The 17,443-nt window shown below is 66.9% G+C and overlaps 2 protein-coding genes across 2 annotated transcripts in view; one reads left to right on the top strand and one right to left on the bottom strand.

Moving 5' to 3' along the window:
• Positions 1-626: 626 nt before the first annotated feature.
• Positions 627-1,403, bottom strand: LOC135287791 (proline-rich protein 2-like). The gene has a single exon (XM_064401004.1). It carries the CDS (start codon positions 1,401-1,403, stop codon positions 627-629), a length of 777 nt encoding a protein of 258 aa, XP_064257074.1.
• A 719-nt stretch (positions 1,404-2,122) lies between these two features.
• The window catches only part of ERBB3 (erb-b2 receptor tyrosine kinase 3), a 28,341-nt gene continuing 13,020 nt past the window's right edge, over positions 2,123-17,443 (top strand). Inside the window, exons 1-18 of the mRNA XM_064401017.1 lie at positions 2,123-2,274; positions 3,197-3,383; positions 4,558-4,683; positions 5,390-5,455; positions 5,568-5,686; positions 7,253-7,394; positions 7,483-7,596; positions 7,674-7,794; positions 7,877-7,950; positions 8,030-8,120; positions 9,895-10,094; positions 11,330-11,462; positions 12,483-12,573; positions 12,648-12,802; positions 13,534-13,587; positions 14,450-14,591; positions 15,152-15,271; positions 16,003-16,101. Coding sequence (XP_064257087.1) covers positions 2,194-2,274; positions 3,197-3,383; positions 4,558-4,683; positions 5,390-5,455; positions 5,568-5,686; positions 7,253-7,394; positions 7,483-7,596; positions 7,674-7,794; positions 7,877-7,950; positions 8,030-8,120; positions 9,895-10,094; positions 11,330-11,462; positions 12,483-12,573; positions 12,648-12,802; positions 13,534-13,587; positions 14,450-14,591; positions 15,152-15,271; positions 16,003-16,101 — 2,115 coding nt within the window. The 5' untranslated portion in view covers positions 2,123-2,193. The remainder of the gene's footprint in view (positions 2,275-3,196; positions 3,384-4,557; positions 4,684-5,389; positions 5,456-5,567; positions 5,687-7,252; positions 7,395-7,482; positions 7,597-7,673; positions 7,795-7,876; positions 7,951-8,029; positions 8,121-9,894; positions 10,095-11,329; positions 11,463-12,482; positions 12,574-12,647; positions 12,803-13,533; positions 13,588-14,449; positions 14,592-15,151; positions 15,272-16,002; positions 16,102-17,443) is intronic.

The following is a 17,443-nucleotide window of genomic DNA, read 5'->3' as shown; positions in this document are numbered from 1 at the left end:
CGGGTCCCACGGCGAGAGAGGGAACGGCACGGGGACATTTGGGGGGCTCGGGGGACAGCTCGGGGGGCTTGGGGACAGCTCGGGGGCCTCGGGGACACCACGGGGGACTCGGGGACACCTCGGGGGGTTCGGGGACATCTGGAGCGCTCGGGACAGCTCGGGGGGCTCGGGGACATCTGGGGGGCTCGGGGACAGCTCGGGAGGCTCGGGGACAGCTCGGGGGCCTCGGGACACCACGGGGGGCTCGGGGACAGAGAGGGGGGCTCGGGGACAGCTCGGGGGGTGGCCCCCAGCCCCGCACCCCCGAAGCCCCGGGCCTGAGAGCCCCCTTTGTCCGGGCACACAGCCCCCTTTGTGCCGCCGCCGGGCCGGGGGCAGGAGGTCGCTGCCAGCCCCTCCCGGTGCCCCCCCGGTGCCCCCCCGGTGCCCCGGTGCTATTCCTGGCCGCTGATAGCGGGGACGTGCCGGAGCTGCCGGCGGGGCCCCGCGCTGATAACGCCCGGTCCCGCCGCCGCCGCGGCGCCCGGGGGGGCCCGCATCGCCCCCCGCCCCGCGGGCAGGTGCACCCGGGGGTCGCGGGGCCCCCCAACCCCTCGGCGCCCGCCGTTAATGATTCACCGACCCCGTCAGAGCTCCGGGAAGGGCTGGACGGTGCCCCCCGACACCCCGGGGGGTGTTTCTCGGGGGTCGCGGCACCCCCCGTTCCGGGCCCCCCCGTGCCGGCGGGGGCGGGGGGTCGCTGCCGCGGCAGCTGGGACCTTTTTATAGCCCCGGGGGGGGCTCCGAGAGCCCGGCCGGGGCGGGGGGGGCCCTTCCCGAGCGCGCCCCGAGCTCCGCGGCCGCCCCCGGAGGGGTCGCGGGCCGGACAAAGCCGCCTTTGAGCGCCGCTCCCCCCGCGCCGGGGCCTGAGTCACGTCTGGCGGGTCCGGGGGGGCCCGCACCCCTCGGTGCCCCCGGGGGTCCCGGTTTGGGGGGGGCCCGGCCTCCCCCCGGTGCCGCCCGCCACAATCGCGGCTTTGTGCGGGGGCCGGGGGAGGGGGCGCGGCGCACAAAGGGGACCCTGTGCGCCCCCGGGAGCGGGGGGGACCCCGCGCCCGCCGCCCCCGCGGGGACCCCCGGGGCCGGGGGGTGGCGGCGGGGCCGAAGTCCGGGGCGGGCGTGGCGGGGCGGGGGGGCCGTGCCCGAGGCGCCCGCCTTGCGCAAGGCTCGCCCGGCCGGTTTCGGGCACCGGGCGGGCGGGAGGGACCGGCAGGGGAGCGGCGCGGGAGGGAGCCGGGGGGGGCGGGGACGGCGCTGGGGACGGGGGCTGGGGGACAAGGACGTGGAGGGGACACCGTGAGGGGCACGCCATGGAGGGGACAGGGACACCATGGAGGGGACAGGGACACTGAGGGGGATGCCATGGAGGGGGACAGGGACATGGAGGGAGGGGACACGGGCACCACACCATGGAGGGGACAGGGACATGGAGGGGACAGGGACACTGAGGGGGATGCCATGGAGGGGACAGGGACATGGAGGGAGGGGACAGGGACACCACGGGCAGGATACCATGGAGGGGACAGGGACATCATGGAGGGGACAGGGACACTGTGAGGGGGATGCCACGGAGGGGACAGGGACATGGAGGGGACACTGTGAGGGGGAGGCCATGGAGGGGACAGGGACATGGAGGAAGGGATCACAGGCACCACACCATGGAGGGGACAAGGACATGGTGGAGGGGACACCGTGAGGGGGATGCCATCGAGGGGACAGGGACATCATGGAGGGGACCTTGAGGGGGATGCCATGGAGGGGAGAGGGATGTTTGCAGGGGACACCATGGAGGGGACAGGGACCCCATGGGGACGCTGCCATAGCCAGGAGATCATGGAGGGGACAGGGCTACCATGGGCACCATGGCCACCAAGAGCAGGACATGTCCAAGGGACACCAAGGGACATCAAGGGACACCAAGGGACACCAAGGGGATGACATGGCCATTGAGGAGGTGACACAACCACCAAGACCGTGACCGACATGGCCAGCTGGGAGGGGACATTGCTGTGACGGTGCCGGGGGGGCCGTGGTGGCCCTGGTGGCCCCGTGGTGGCCCCGGTGACGCGGCGGGTGCCCGCAGTGTGCGCGGGGACGCTGAACGGGCTGAGCGTGACGGGCGACGCGCAGCACCAGTACCAGACCCTGCACAAGATGTACAACAACTGCGAGATCGTCATGGGCAACCTGGAGATCGTCCTCATCGACCACACCCAGGACCTCTCCTTCCTGCAGGTGACCCTGGGGACACGCGGGGGCGGCCGCTGAGCGGGGACAGGGACCTCAAAGGGGACATCTCTGGTGTCACCCCGGGGAGGACGTGGCCAGTTTGGAGGTCACGCGTCCACCGTGGGGACAGTGGCCACCATGTGTAGGACATGGCCAGTTGGACATGTGGACGTGGGACCATGGCCATCAAAAGGAGGACATGGCCAGTTTGGTGACGCAGCCACCACGGGGGACCATGGCCATGGCCACCATGTGAAGGACATGACCAGTTTGGAGGTCACATGTCCACCATGGGGACAGTGGCCATCAAGGGGGACCATGGCCATCAAAAGGAGGACGTGGCCAGTTTGGAGGTGACACAGCCACCATGGGGACCATGGCCATGGCCACCATGTGAAGGACATGGCCAGTTTGGTGACACAGCCACCATGGGGACAGTGGCCATCAAAAGGAGGACATGGCCAGTTTGGAGGTTCAGAGCCACCATGGGGACCACGGCCATGGCCACCATGTGAAGGACATTGCCAGTTTGGATGTCACATGTCCCTCATGTGGCCACCATGGGGACAATGGCCATCCAGGGGGACCATGGCAATCAAAAGGACGTGGCCAGTTTGGAGGTCACAGTTCCACCATGGGGACGGTGGCCATCAAGGGCAGGACATGGCCAGTTTGGAGGTTCGCAGCCACCACGGGGAGCGTGGCCATGGCCACCATGTGAAGGACATGGCCAGTTTGAGGTCACAGGTCCACCATGTGGCCATCAAGGGGGACAGTGGCCATCAAAAGGAGAACGTGGCCAGTTTGGATGTCACATGCCCACCATGGGGACGGTGGCCATCAAGGGCAGGACGTGGCCAGTTTGGCGGTCCGGAGCCCCCACGGGGAGCGTGGCCACGGCCGGCAGGTGACCCCGAGCCCCCCGCAGACCATCCGGGAGGTGACCGGCTACATCCTGATCGCCATGAACGTGTTCGCGGCGCTGCCGCTGCAGAACCTGCGCGTGATCCGCGGCACGCAGTTCTACGAGGATCGCTTCGCGCTCTTCGTGCTGCTCAACTACAACCCCAACACCACGCACGCCCTGCGCCAGCTCGGCCTCAACCAGCTCACCGGTGCGACGCCGCGGGGACACCGCGGGGACACCGCGGGCTGGGGACAGCAGGGGGCTGGGGACATCATGGAGGGGTTGGGGACACCGCGGGGTTGAGGACATCGTGGGGAGATGGGGACACCACAGGGGGTGGGGACATTATGAGGTTGAGGACATTGTGGAGTTGAGGACATTGTGGGGTTGGGGACATCATGGAGGGGTTGGGGACATTGTGGGGCGTTGGGGACATTGGGGTGGGTTGGGGACATTATGAGGTTGAGGACATTGTGGGGTTGGGGACATTGTGGGGAGATGGGGACACCATGGGGTTGAGGACATCACAGTGGGTTGGGGACACCGTGGAGGGTTGGGGGCATTGTGGGGAGACGGGGACATCGCGGTGGGTTGGGGACATCGCAGGGGGTTGGGGACATCATGGTGGGTTGGGGACATTGTGAGGTTGAGGACATTGTGGAGTTGGGGACATCAGGGGGTTGGGGACGTTGTGGGGTTGGGGACGTTGTGGGGAGATGGGGACGCCATGGGGGTTGGGGACACCGTGGGGTTGGGGACATCACGGGGTTGGGGACATCATGGAGGGGTTGGGGACACCATGGTGGGCTGGGGACATCATGGAGAGTTGGGGGCATTGTGGGGAGATGGGGACACCATGGGGGTTGAGGACATGGAGGGTTGGGGACACCATGGTGGGTTGGGGACATCGCGGTTGGTTGGGGACATTGGGGTGGGTTGGGGACATCATGAAGTTGAGGACATTGTGGGGTTGGGGACATTGTGGGGTTGGGGACATCATGAGGTTGAGGACATTGTGGGGTTGGGGACATCACGGAGGGGTTGGGACATCACGGGGAACTTGAGACACCCATTGGACTGGCATGGAGAGAGGACTTCGCAGGTTTGGGGACACTGTGGGGTTGGGGACACTGTGGGGGGCTGGGAACACCCACAGGACTGGCACAGAGAGGGGACACACTGGGTTGGGGACACTGCCACCCCTCTGTGCCCTCCGAGGTCCCCATCCCATGGCAGTGCCACCCCATGTCCCCTGTGCCATCCCTTGGAGCAGGGACGGTCCCCAAGGTCCCCGTCCCCTCCCAGCGCTGCCAGGGGGGCTGGGGGGGGTCTGTCCCTCCTTGTCACCCCCTGTCACCCCCTGTCACCCCCTGTCCCCGCAGAGATCCTGGCGGGGGGCGTGTACATCGAGAAGAACGCGCAGCTGTGCCACGTGGACACCGTGGAGTGGAGGGACATCATGAGGGACACGCGCCTGGAGCCGCTCGTGAGGGACAACGGCCGCGGCTGTGCGTGCGGGGACAGCGGGGCTGGGGGGCTGCGGGGTGGCTTTGGGGTCACCTCTGGGGCTGCGGGGCCACCCCTGGGTCTGGGGTCACTTTGGGGTGGCTTTGGGGTCACCCCTGGGGCTGGGGCTTTGGGGTCACCCCTTGGTTTGGGCTCACTTTGGGTCACTCCTTGGTTTGGGGTCACTCTGGGGTCACCCCTCGGGCTGGGGTCACTTTGGGGTGGCTTTGGGGTGATTTGGGGTCACCCCTGGGTTTGGGATCACTTTGGGGTCACCCCTGGGTTTGGGGTGACTTTGGGGTGGCTTTGGGTCACTCCTGGGGTTGGGGTCATTTTGGGGTCACCCTTGAGGCTGGGGGTGCTGGGGGGTCACCCCTGGGTCTGGGGCCACTTTGGGGTCACCCCTGGGGCTGGGGTCACTCTGGGGTGACCCCTTGGTTTGGGGTCACTTTGGGCCATCCCTGGGTTTGGGGTGACCTCTGTTTTTGGGGTCCTTTGGGCTCACCCTGTTTTTTGAGGTCTCTGTGGGGTCTCTTTGGTGTCCCCCTGTTTTTTGAGGTCCCTTTGAGATCCTTTTGGGGTCACCCCTGGGTGTGGGGTCACCCTGTTTTTTGGGGTCCCTGTGGGGTCCCCTTGGGGTCACCCCCTGTTTTGGGGTCCCCCTGTTTTGGGGTGCCCGTGCTGTGACCCCTCTGTGCTGTCCCTCAGGTGCCCCGTGCCACGAGAGCTGCGGCGGCCACTGCTGGGGGCCGGGCCCCGAGGACTGCCAGAAACGTGGGTACCGGGGGTACCGGGGGTACCGGGGGGTCCCGGGGGTCTCGGGGGGGCTGTGGGGGCGGGCCGGACCCCCCCGTGACCCCCGGTGTCCCCCCCGGTGTCCCCGCAGTGACCAAGACCATCTGTGCCCCGCAGTGCAACGGGCGCTGCTTCGGCCGCGCGCCCAACGAGTGCTGCCACGAGGAGTGCGCGGGCGGCTGCACCGGGCCCCTGCGCACCCACTGCTTCGTACGTCCGTCCGTCTGTCTGTCCGCCTGTCTGTCTGTCTGTCTGTCCATCTGTCCGTCTGTCCTTCTGTTCATCCCTGCACACGCACTGCTTCGTACGTCTGTCCGTCCGTCCGTCTGTCTGTCCGCCTGTCCGTCTGTCTGTACATCCATCCACCCCTGCGTGCACACTGCTTCGTACGTCCGTCCGTCTGTCTGTCCGCCTGTCCATCTGTCTGTCCTTCTGTTCATCCCTGCGCACACACTGCTTCGTACGTCCGTCCGTCTGTCCGTCTGTCCGTCTGTCTGTCTGTGCGCCCCTGCGCACCCACTGCTTCGTACGTCCATCCGTCTGTCCGTCTGTCTGTCCGCCTGTCCGTCTGTCTGTACATCCATCCACCCCTGCGCGCACACTGCTTCGTACGTCTGTCCGTCTGTCCGTCTGTCTGTCCTTCTGTTCATCCCTGCGCACCCACTGCTTCGTACATCCGTCTGTCTGTCTGCCTTCTGTTCACCTGTCTGTCTGTACATCTGTCTGTACATCCATCCACCCCTGCGCACCCACTGCTTCGTACGTCTGTCTGTCTGTCCGTCTGTCCGTCTGTCTGTCTGTGCGCCCCTGCGCACCCACTGCTTCGTACGTCTGTCTGTCTGTCTGTGCGCCCCTGCGCACCCACTGCTTCGTACATCTGTCCGTCTGTCCGTCTGTCTGCCTTCTGTTCACCTGTCTGTCTGTACATCTGTCTGTCCGTCTGTCTGTCCTTCTGTCCATCCCTGTGCACACACTGCTTCGTACGTCTGTCCGTCCGTCCACCTGTCCGTCTGTCTGTCCATCTGTCCTTCTGTCCACCTGTCTGTCCCTCTGTCCATCTGTACATCCATCTGTCTGCCCACCCCTGCGCACCCACTGCTTCGTACATCTGTCTGTCTGTCCTTCTGTCCATCCCTGCGCACCCACTGCTTTGTACGTCTGTCCATCCGTCCATCTGTCTGTCTGTCTGTGCGCCCCTGCGCACACACTGCTTCGTACGTCTGTCCGTCTGTCTGTCCGCCTGTCTGCCTGTCCGTCCATCCACTCCTGCACACGTACTGCTTCGTACGTCTGTCTGTCTGTCTGCCTGCCTGTCTGTCCGTCCGTCTGTCTGTCCGCCTGTCCACCCCTGCGCACTCACTGTTTCGTCCGTCTGTCCGTCTGTCTGTCCGTCCGTCCACCCCTGCGCATACACTGCTTCGTATGTCAATCTGTCCGTCTGTCTGCCTGTCATCCATCCACCTACCCCTGTGTCCGTCCATCCATCCATCCATCCATCCATCCATCCATCCATCCATCCCCGTGTCCATCCCCTGTCCCCGTGTCCATCTGTCCCTCTGTCCGTCCCCGTGCCCACCTGTCCGTCTGTCCGTCCGCAGGCCTGCCGCCACTTCAATGACAGCAGCGCGTGCGTGCCGCTGAACCCATCCCTGTGTCCATCCCCATGTCCATCTGTCCATCCCTGTGCCCATCCCTGTGTCCATGGCTGTGTCCACCCCCTGTCCCCGTGTCCCTCCGTCCGTCCCCGTGCCCACCTGTCCGTCTGTCCGTCCGCAGGCCTGCCGGCACTTCAACGACAGCGGCGCGTGCGTGCCGCTGTGCCCGCAGCCCCTGATCTACAACAAGCTGACCTTCCAGCTGGAGCCCAACCCCGACACCAAGTACCAGTACGGGGGGGTCTGCGTGCGCCAGTGCCCCCGTGAGTCGGGCTCGGGGGGCTCGGGGGGTCTCTGGGGGGGTGACCCGGGCTTTGGGGGACACTGGGTGACCCCCGCGCTGCCCCCCAGACAACTTCGTGGTGGACCAGAGCTCGTGCGTGCGCGCCTGCCCCAATGACAAGATGGAGGTGGAGAAGAACGGGCTGAAGATCTGCGAGCCCTGCGCGGGGCTGTGCCCCAAGGGTGAGGGGGTGAGGGTCCCTGTGAGGGGGGTCTGGGGGCTGCGGGACCCCCCCTGACCCCCTGCCCGCGCCCCACAGCCTGCGAGGGCACCGGCGCCGGCAGCAAGTACCAGACCGTGGACTCCAGCAACATCGACACCTTCATCAACTGCACCAAGATCCTGGGCAACCTCGACTTCCTCATCACGGGCCTCGAGGGGTGAGGGGTGGAACTTGGGGGGGCTCGGGGAGGGGGGTTTGGGGGTGCAGCCCCCAGCCCCGCTGACGCTTCGGCCCCGCAGGGACCCCTGGAGGAACATCTCGGCGCTGGACCCGGAGAAGCTGAACGTGTTCCGCACCGTGCGGGAGATCACGGGTGAGGAGGGGGGCTGGGACCCCCCTGGAGCGCCCCCCGAGACCCCCGGGACCCCGCTGAGCCCGCGGTGTGCCCGCAGGGTACCTGAACATCCAGTCCTGGCCCAAGCACATGCACAACTTCAGCGTCTTCTCCAACCTCGAGACCATCGGGGGAAGGAGCCTGTACAAGTGAGGAGCCCCTGCCGCGCGTCCCGCGCTCCTCCCGGGCACCCCCGACCCCTGAATTCCCCGTTTTCCTTAATTCCTGCATTCCCGACCCCTGAATTCCCCGTTTTCCTTAATTCCTGCATTCCCGACCCCTGAATTCCCCGTTTTCCTTAATTCCTGCATTCCCGACCCCTGAATTCCCCGTTTTCCTTAATTCCTGCATTCCCGACCCCTGAATTCCCCGTTTTCCTTAATTCCTGCATTCCCGACCCCTGAATTCCCCATTTTCCTTAATTCCTGCATCCCCCACCCCTGAATTCCCCATTTTCCCAATCTTTGAATTCCCCGTTTTCCCTAATTCCTGTATCCCCGACCCCCGAATTCCCCGTTTTCCTTAATTCCTGTATCCCCGACCCCCGAATTCCCCGTTTTCCTTAATTCCTGTATCCCCGATCCCTGAATTCCCCGTTTTCCCAATCTCTGAATTCCCTGTTTCCCCTAATTCCTGCATCCCCGACCCCTGAATTCCCCGTTTTCCCCAATCCCTGAATTCCTCGTTCCCCCAATACCTGAATTCTCCATTTTCCCCAATCCATGCAATCCCCGTTTTTCCTAATTCCTGCATTCCCCGGCATCCCCGACCCCTGAATTCCTCATTTTCCCCAATCCCTGAATTCCCCGTTTTCCCTAATCCCCACATCCCCTCGTCCCTGGATCCCTGCTCATCCCGGCGCCCCCCAGTCCCCCTGTCCTTGTTCGTCGGTCCGTCCCTCCCGCTCCCGGAGTCTCTCCCCGGGCTCCGTCTCATCCCCAAGCTCCGGGAGCATCCCCTCAATCCCAGAACATTTCCCGGCTCCCGGCGCATCCTCCCCGCTCCTGGAGTATCCGGGAGCGTCCCGTCCTTCTCGGAGCATCCCCCGGTCCCCCGGTTCATCCTCCCGGTTCATCCCCCGGCTCCCGGAGCACTCCCGGTTCCAGGAGCAGCTCCCGGCTCCCGGAGCTTCCCCTCGTTCGGGGCTCATTCTGCCGCTCCCGCAGCAGCTCACGGAGTATTTTCTGGCTCTCAGAGCATTCCTTAATTTCCCGGAGCATCCCCTCACTCCCGGAGCAGCTCCTGGTTCCAGGAACAGCTCCCGGCTCCCGGAGCATCCCCCAGCTCCCGGAGCATTTCTTCACTCCCGGAGCAGCTCCCAGAGCACTCCCCCGGTTCCCGGAGCACCCCCCCCCGCTCCCTGAGCACCCCTCGGAGCATCCCCCCATCCCCCGGAACATCCCGAGCTCCCGGAGCACTCCCATTTCCCGGAGCATCCCCCCATTCCCGGAGCAGTTCCCGGAGCATCCCCTCACTCCCGGAGCATCCCCTCATCCCCGGAGCAGCTCCCAGAGCACTCCCCCGGCTCCCGGAGCACTCCCCATTTCCCGGAGAATCCCCCCGGAGCATCCCCCCATCCCCGGAGCATTTCTTCACTCCCGGAGCCCCCCCAGCCCCCCGAGCACACCCCATTTCCCGAAGCATCCCCTCATCCCCCCTCATCCCCGGAGCCCCCCCATCTCCGGAGACCCCCCAGCCCCCGGAGCATCCCCCCAGCTTCCAGAGCATCCCCCCATTCCCGGAGCATCCCCTCATCCCCGGAACATCCCCCGGAGCAGCTCCCGGGGCGTCCCCTCACTCCCAGCCCCGGAGCATCCCCCGGAGCATCCCCTCATCCCCGGAGCAGCTCCCGGAGCCCCCCCAGCCCCCTGAGCACCCCCGGAGCCCCCCCAGCCCCCCGACCTCCCCCGTGCCGCCCCGCAGCCGCGGTTTCTCGCTGCTGATCATGAAGAACGAGAACGTGACCTCGCTGGGGCTGCGCTCGCTGCGCGAGGTGAGCGCGGGCCGCGTGTACATCACCGAGAACCGGCGGCTCTGCTTCCTGCACACCGTGCACTGGGCCGCGCTCAGCCGCAGCCGCGCCGACCTCGACATCCGCAACAACCGGCCCCGCAGCAAGTGCCGTGCGTGGGGCGGGCTGGGGAGGGGGCGCGGGACCCCCCGGGCACCCCCAGACACCTCCAGGGACCCCCGGTCCGTCCTTTCCACAGGGAGGGGGCGCGGGACCCCCCCGGGCACCCCCAGACACCTCCAGGGACCCCCGGTCCGTCCCATAGGAGAGGGGACCCCCAGATCCCCCACTGAACCCCCATTCCTTACAAAGGGAGGGGGCTTGGAACCCCCCCCGGGCACCCCCAGACACCTCCAGGGACCCCCGGTCCGTCCCATAGGGGAGGGAACACCAGGACTCCATTCCTTCCACAGGGAGGGGGTGTAGGACCCCCCGTGGGACCCCCCCCCCCCCGGGCACCCCCAGACCCCTCCAGGGACCCCTGGTGCATCCCATAGGGGAGGGGACCCCCAGATCCCGCAATGAACCCCCATTCCTTACACAGGGAGGGGGCGTGGGACCCCCCCCCCAGGCACCCCCAGATCCCTTCAGGGACCCCCAGTCCGTCCCATAGGGGAGGAGACACTGGGACCCCCAGATCCCCCACTGAACCCCCATTCTTTACACAGAGAGGGGGCGTGGGATCCTCCCCCAGGGACCCCCAGACCCCTGCAGGGACCCCCGGTCCGTCCCATAGGGGAGGGAACACGGGGACCCCCAGATCCCGCACTGAACCCCCACTCCTTCCACAGGGAGGGGGAGTGGGACCCCCAGCTCCTCTCTGACCCCAGCCCCCCTGTCCCCCTGGGTGTCCCCAGCCCCGCTGTCCCCCCAGTGACCCCGCTGTCCCCCTGGGTGACCTCTGTCCCCCCTGGGTGACCCCAGCCCCACTCTGACCCCCAGCCCCGCTGTCCCCCCTGGGTGTCCCCAGCCCCGCTGTCCCCTGTCCCCCCGCTGTCCCCACTATCCCCTATCCCCCTGGGTGACCCCAGCCCCCCTGTCCCCCCGGTGACCCCGCTGTCCCCCCGGTGTCCCCGCTGTCCCCCGGTGACCCCTGTGCTGTCCCCTGTCCCCCTGGGTGACCCCGCTGTCCCCCCGGTGACCCCAGCCCCACTCTGACCCCCAGCCCCCCTGTCCCCCCGGGTGTCCCTGCTGTCCCCTGTCCCCCTGGGTGACCCCGCTGTCCCCCCGGTGACCCCAGCCCCACTCTGACCCCCAGCCCCGCTGTCCCCCCTGGGTGACCCCAGCCCCCCTGTCCCCCCGGTGACCCCCCCTGTCCCCCGGTGACCCCTGTCCCCTGTCCCCCAGAGCAAGAGGGCAAGGTGTGTGACCCGCTGTGCTCGGCCGAGGGCTGCTGGGGCCCGGGGCCCGGGCAGTGCCTGTCCTGCCGCTACTACAGCCGGAGGGGCGTCTGCGTGCCCACCTGCCGCTTCAGCCAGGGGTCAGCGGGCACCGGGCACCGGGCACGGGGGCACGGGGGGCACGGGGGACAAGAGGGGCATGGAGACATCGAGGGCATGGAGGGCACAGGGGGCATGGGGGATATGGGGGGTAAGGGGGGCATGGGGGGTAAGGGGGGAAAGAAGGGCACGGGGGGCACGGGGGGCACGGGGAGTATGGGGGTAAGGGGGGCATGGAGGAGATGGGGAGTATGGGGGGCATGGGGGTAAGGGGGGAAAGAGGGGCATGGGGGTGCGGGAGGCACAAGGGGGCACAGGGGAGACAGGGGACATGGGGGGTAAGGGGGGAACAGGAGGCACGGGGGGCATTGGGGGTATGGGGGGGCAAAGGGGACAAGAGGGGCACAGGGGCAAGGGGGCCCAGGAGGGCACAGGGGACATGGAGGACATTTGGGACACGGGGGGCACAGGGGACACTGGGACCAGGAGGGGCACGGGGGACATTGGGGACAAGGGGGATGCGAGCGACACAGGGAAATTGGAGATGTGGGGGGCACGGGGGGGCACCGGCACTGCGGAGACCGCCGGGGTGGGCACTGGGGTGGGCATGGGGGGTCCCAGGTGAGCCGGGCACTGGTGCGGACCGCGGGGTGGCATTGTCACCACCGGGGTGGCATTTTCACCACTGGGATGTCATTGTCACCACCGGGATGACATTGTCATAACCGGGGTGGCACTGTCACCACCGGGATGGCATTGTCACCGCCAGGGTGTCCCTGTGACCAATGGGATGGCACTGTCACCACCGGGGTGTCCCTGTCACCACCGGGGTGGCATTTTCACCACTGGGATGTCATTGTCACCACCGGGATGACATTGTCATAATCGGGGTGGCACTGTCACCACCGGGATGGCATTGTCACCACCGGGGCGTCCCTGTCACCGCTGGAGTGGCATTGTCACGACCGGGGTGTCCCTGTCACTACCGGGATGGCATTGTCACGACCGGGGTGTCCCTGTCACCGCCGGGCCGGCACGGTGACCCCCCCTGTGCCCCCCAGGGACCCCCGGGAGTTCTCGCAGGGCGGCGAATGCACCGAGTGCCACCCGGAGTGCGAGCGCATCGACGGCGGCGCCACCTGCAACGGCTCGGTACGGCCCGGCCGCGTCCCCCCGGTGTCCCCGCGGTGTCCCCACCCTGTCACAACCCCCCCCTCACCCCGCAGGGTGCCGACACGTGCACGCGCTGCGCCCACTATCGCGACGGGCCGCACTGCGTGGAGCGATGCCCCGAGGGCGTCCTGGGCGAGCGCGGCCCCATCTACAAATTCCCCGACGGCAGCCGCGAGTGCCGGCCCTGCCACGAGAACTGCACCCGGGGGTGCGTCCGGCCCGGGGGGCGCGGGGGCGGCCCGGGAGGGGGGTTTGGGGGGGGCACGGGGGGGTTGTGGGGGCGGGATGGCGTGGGGGGGGTGGGGGAGGGGCGCGGGAGGGTGTGGAGGGAGGGGTGGGGGGCCCTAAAGGTCTTGGGGAGGATGGTGGGGGGCCCTAAAGATCTTTGGGAGCTGGGTGAGGGTCTCAAAAGATCGTTGGGAGGAGGGTGGGGGTCCCTAAAGATCTGTGGGAGGAGGGTGGGGGTCCCAAAAGCCCTTTGGGAGGAGAGTGGGGGTCCTAAAAAGCTCTTTGGGAGAAGGGTGGGGGTCTTGGGGTATCAATGGGGGCAAAATGGGGGTCCCAAAAGCTCTTTGGGAGGAGGGTGGGGGTCTCAAAAGATCCTTGGGAGGAGAGTGGGGGTCCTAAAACCTCTTTGGGAGGAGAGTGGGGGTCCAAAAACCTCTTTGGGACGAGGGTGGGGTCCCAAAACCTCTTTGGGAGGAGGGTGGGGGTCTTGGGGTATCACTGGGGTCAGAGTGGGGGGCTCAGGACATCATTTGGGGGACTCAGGACCTCACATTTTGGGCTCTGGGGACCCCACGAGGGGCAGGCTGAGGGTCCTGAGACCTCGTCCGGGGCAGGTTGGGGGTCTGGGGACCCCGCAGGGCACAAGTTGGGATCCCGGCTCTCCGCCGGGGGGTCCCCCCGGGCTGACCCCCGTGTCCCCCCCCCCCACAGGTGCGTGGGGCCGCTGCTGCGGGACTGCCTGGGGGACACCCTGCCCGTGTCCAGGTACCGCGGGGGGGTCGGGGCATCCCGGGGGGGCTGCGGGGACCCTGGGGGGGCTTCGGGGACCCTGGGGGGCTGTGGGGACCCTGGGGGGGCTGTGTGGACATCCTGGGGCTGTGGGGACATCCCTGGAGGTGTGGGGACATCCCGGGGGGGGCTGCGGGGACATCCCGGGGGGGTCACAGGGACCCCGGGGTGCTGCGGGGACCCTAACCCTGTGCTTTCCCACGTCCCCCGTCCCCATCCCTGTCCCCGTTCCTCATCCCCGTCCCCATCTCGGTCCCGTCCCTGTCCCCATCTCCATCCCCGTTCTCGTCCCCGTTCCTGTTCCTATTCCCGTTCCCATTCCTGTTCCCGCCCCGTTTCCATCCCGTTCCCGTTCCCATCCCCGTTCTCGCCCCGTTCCCGCTCGGTTCCCGTTCCCATCCCCGTCCCCGTTCCCATTCCCGTTCCCGTTCCCATTCCCGTCCCCGTTCCCGTTCCCATTCCCGTTCCCGTTCCCATTCCCGTCCCCGTTCCCGTCCCCGTCCCCGTTCCCATTCCCGTTCCCGTTCCCATCCCCGTTTCCGTTCCCATCCCCGTCCCCGTTCCCATCCCCATTCCCGTTCCCATCCCCGTCCCCGTTCCTGTTCCCGTTCCCGCCCGGTTCCCATTCCCATCCCCGTTCCCGCCCGGTCCCGCCCGGTTCCCATTCCCGTTCCCGTTCCTATTCCCATTCCCATTCCCACTCCCATCCCCGTTCCTGTTCCCGTTCCCATCCCCGTTTCCGTTCCCGTTCCCATTCCCGTTCCCGCCCGGTTCCCGTTCCTGTTCCCATCCCCGTTCCCATCCCCGTTCCCGTTCCCGCCGGTTCCCGGTGCCGCAGGCGCGCCCCGACGCTGATCGCGGTCATGGTGGTCGGGGCCGTGTTCCTCTCGTGCTCGCTGGTGCTGCTGGCGCTGCTCTACTGGCGGGGCAAGAAGATCCAGAAGAAACGGGCGATGCGGCGCTACCTGGAGCGGGGCGAGGTCAGCCGGGACACCGGAGCTGCACCGGGAGCGGAACCGGGAGCGGCACCGGGAGCGGCACCGGGAGGGGCACCGGGGCGGCGGGGAGGGGGCGGGTCCTGTGTCCCACCGGGGCAGCCCGGTCCCCGTCCAGCCCCAGCTCTGCTTCCATCCCAGCCGCTCTCCATCCTCCTCCCTCTGTCCCTGTCCCCGTCCCTGTACCTGTCCCCGTTCCCATCTCTGTCCCATCCTCATCCCCATCCTGTTGCCACGCCATGTCCCTGTCCCTGTCCCTGTTCCCACGCCACATCCCTGTCACCGTCCCTGTCCCCCATTCGCACACCATGTCCCCATCCCGTCCCCTTTGCCACGCTGTGTCCCTGTTCCCATCCCGTTGCCATGCCGTGTCCCTGTCCCTGTCCCCATGCCGTGTCCCTGTCCCTGTCCCCACGCCGTGTCCCTGTCCCCGTCCCCATTGCCAGCCGTGTCCCTGTCCCCATGCCATGTCCCTGTCCCCATCCCCACGCCGTGTCCCTGTCCCTGTCCCTGTCCCCGTCCCCATTGCCAGCCGTGTCCCGCAGAGCCTGGAGCCGCTGGACCCCAGTGAGAAAGCCAACAAGGTCCTGGCCCGGATCTTCAAGGAGTCGGAGCTGAAGCGCCTCAAGGTCCTGGGCTCCGGCGTCTTCGGCACCGTGCACAAGGTGGGGCTTGGGGAGGGGCTGGGGGCATCCCAGAAATCCCATTGATCCCATCCCAAATGCCATCCGTCCCATCAATCCCATCCCATCAATCCCATCCCATTGATCCCATTGATCTCGTTCCATCCCATTGATCCCATCAATCCCACCCCATTGATCCCATTGATCCCATAAATCCCATCCCATTGATCCCATCCCAAATGCCATCCATCCCATCAATCCCATCCCATCAATCCCATCCCATCAATCCCATCCCACTGATCTCATTCCATCCCATTGATCCCATCAATCCCACCCCATTGATCCCATTGATCCCATAAATCCCATCCCATTGATCCCATCCCAAATGCCATCCATCCCATCAATCCCATTGATTTCATCCCATCAATCCCATCCTGTTTTATCCCGTCTCATCCCATCACAAATCCCATCCATCCCATAAATCACACCCATCCCAAAAATCCAATCGATCCCATAAATCCCATTGATCCCATTGATCCCATCCCATAAATCCCATTCCAAATCCCATAAATCCCATTAATACCATTAATCTCATCAATCCCATCCCACTCCATCCCATCTCCCAAATCCCACCCCATAAATCCCATCGATCCCATCAGTCTCATCAGTCCCATCCCATCCCATTGATCCCATTGATCCCATCCCATCCCATCCCATCCCATCAATCCCAAATCCCACTGACCCCACTGACCCCACTGATCCCGATCCCGCAGGGGATCTGGATCCCGGACGGGGATTCCATCAAGATCCCGGTGAGCATCAAGGTGATCCAGGGCTGGAGCGGGCAGCAATCCTTCCACGCCGTCACCGACGTGAGTGCGGGCACCGGGGGGTCCGGGGGTCCCCAAGGACTGGGGGGTCCGGGGGTCCCCGGGGTCCGGGGGGTCCTCTCTGGGGCTGGGGGTGTCCGGGGGTCCCTGGGGGCTGGGGGGTCTGGGGGTCCCCTCTGGGGCTGGGGGTCCCCCTGGGGCTGGGGGGTCTGGGGGTCCCCTCTGGGGCTGGGGGTGTCTGGGGGGTCTGGGTGGTCTGGGGGTGCTCCAGGGCCGGCCATGGGGGGGTTTGGGGGTGCTCTGGGGGGTCCTCGCTGAGGTCAGGGGAGGGGTTCCAGGTGTCCCCCTGCAGCCAGGGAGGTTTGGGGACACTCCGGGGGTGCTCTGGGGGTGCCCTGGATTTGGGGTACACTGGGCACACTCTGGGGGTGCTCTGGGTGTCCCCCTATAGCTGGGGATGTTTGGGGGTGCTCTGGGGGTGTTCTGGGTGTCCCCTGGATCTGGGGTGCCATGGGGACACTCTGGGGGTGCCCCGGGTGCCCCCCTGTATCCGTGGCACCCCAGGGACACTCGGGGGTGCTGTGGGGGTGCTCCAGGGATGCTCTGGGTGTCCCCCTATATCTGGGGATGTTTTGGGGTGCTCTGGGGGTGCCCCGGCTGCCCCCCTGTATCTGGGGATGTTTGGGGGTGCTCTGGGGGTGTTCTGGGTGTCCCCTGGATCTGGGGTGCCATGGGGACACTCTGGGGGTGCCCCGGGTGCCCCCCTGTATCTGGGGATGTTTTGGGGTGCTCTGGGGGTGCCCCGGGTGCCCCCCTGTATCTGGGGATGTTTGGGGGTGCTCTGGGGGTGCCCCGGGTGCCCCCCTGTATCTGGGGATGTTTGGGGGTGCTCTGGGGGTGCTCCGGGTGTCCCCCTGTATCTGAGGATGTTTGGGGGTGCTGTGGGGGTGCTCTGGGTGTCCCCCTGTATCCGGGGTGCCCCGGGCACACTCAGGGGGTGGTGTGGGGGTTCTGTGGGGGCGCTCCAGGGGTGCCCCGGGTGCCCCCCTGTATCTGTGGCACCCCGGGCACACTCGGGGGGTGCTCCAGGGATGCTCTGGCTGTCCCCCTATAGCTGGGGATGTTTGGGGGTGCTCTGGGGGTGCTCTGGGTGCCCCCCTGTATCTGCGGCGCCCCGGGCACACTCTGGGGCTGCTGTGGCCACACTCTGGGGGTGCCCCGGGTGTCCCCCTGTATCTGGGGATGTTTTGGGGTGCTCTGGGGGTGCTGTGGGGGTGCTCTGGGGGTGCCCCGGGTGTCCCCCTGTATCTGGGGATGTTTGGGGGTGCTCTGGGGGTGTTGTGGGGGTGCTCCGGGTGTCCCTCTGTATCCGGGGTGCCCCGGG

This window comes from Passer domesticus, chromosome 31 (assembly GCF_036417665.1).
Source record: "Passer domesticus isolate bPasDom1 chromosome 31, bPasDom1.hap1, whole genome shotgun sequence".
Lineage (NCBI taxonomy): Eukaryota > Metazoa > Chordata > Aves > Passeriformes > Passeridae > Passer > Passer domesticus.
The sequence above is the reverse complement of the archived record's forward strand: the minus strand, read 5'-3'. Positions and strand labels throughout refer to the sequence as shown.

Coding starts and splice junctions, on each gene's coding strand:
- LOC135287791 (XM_064401004.1), bottom strand. CDS start 1,403: ATGGCATCCCCCTCAGTGTCCCTGTCCCCTCCATGGTGTCCCTGTCCC.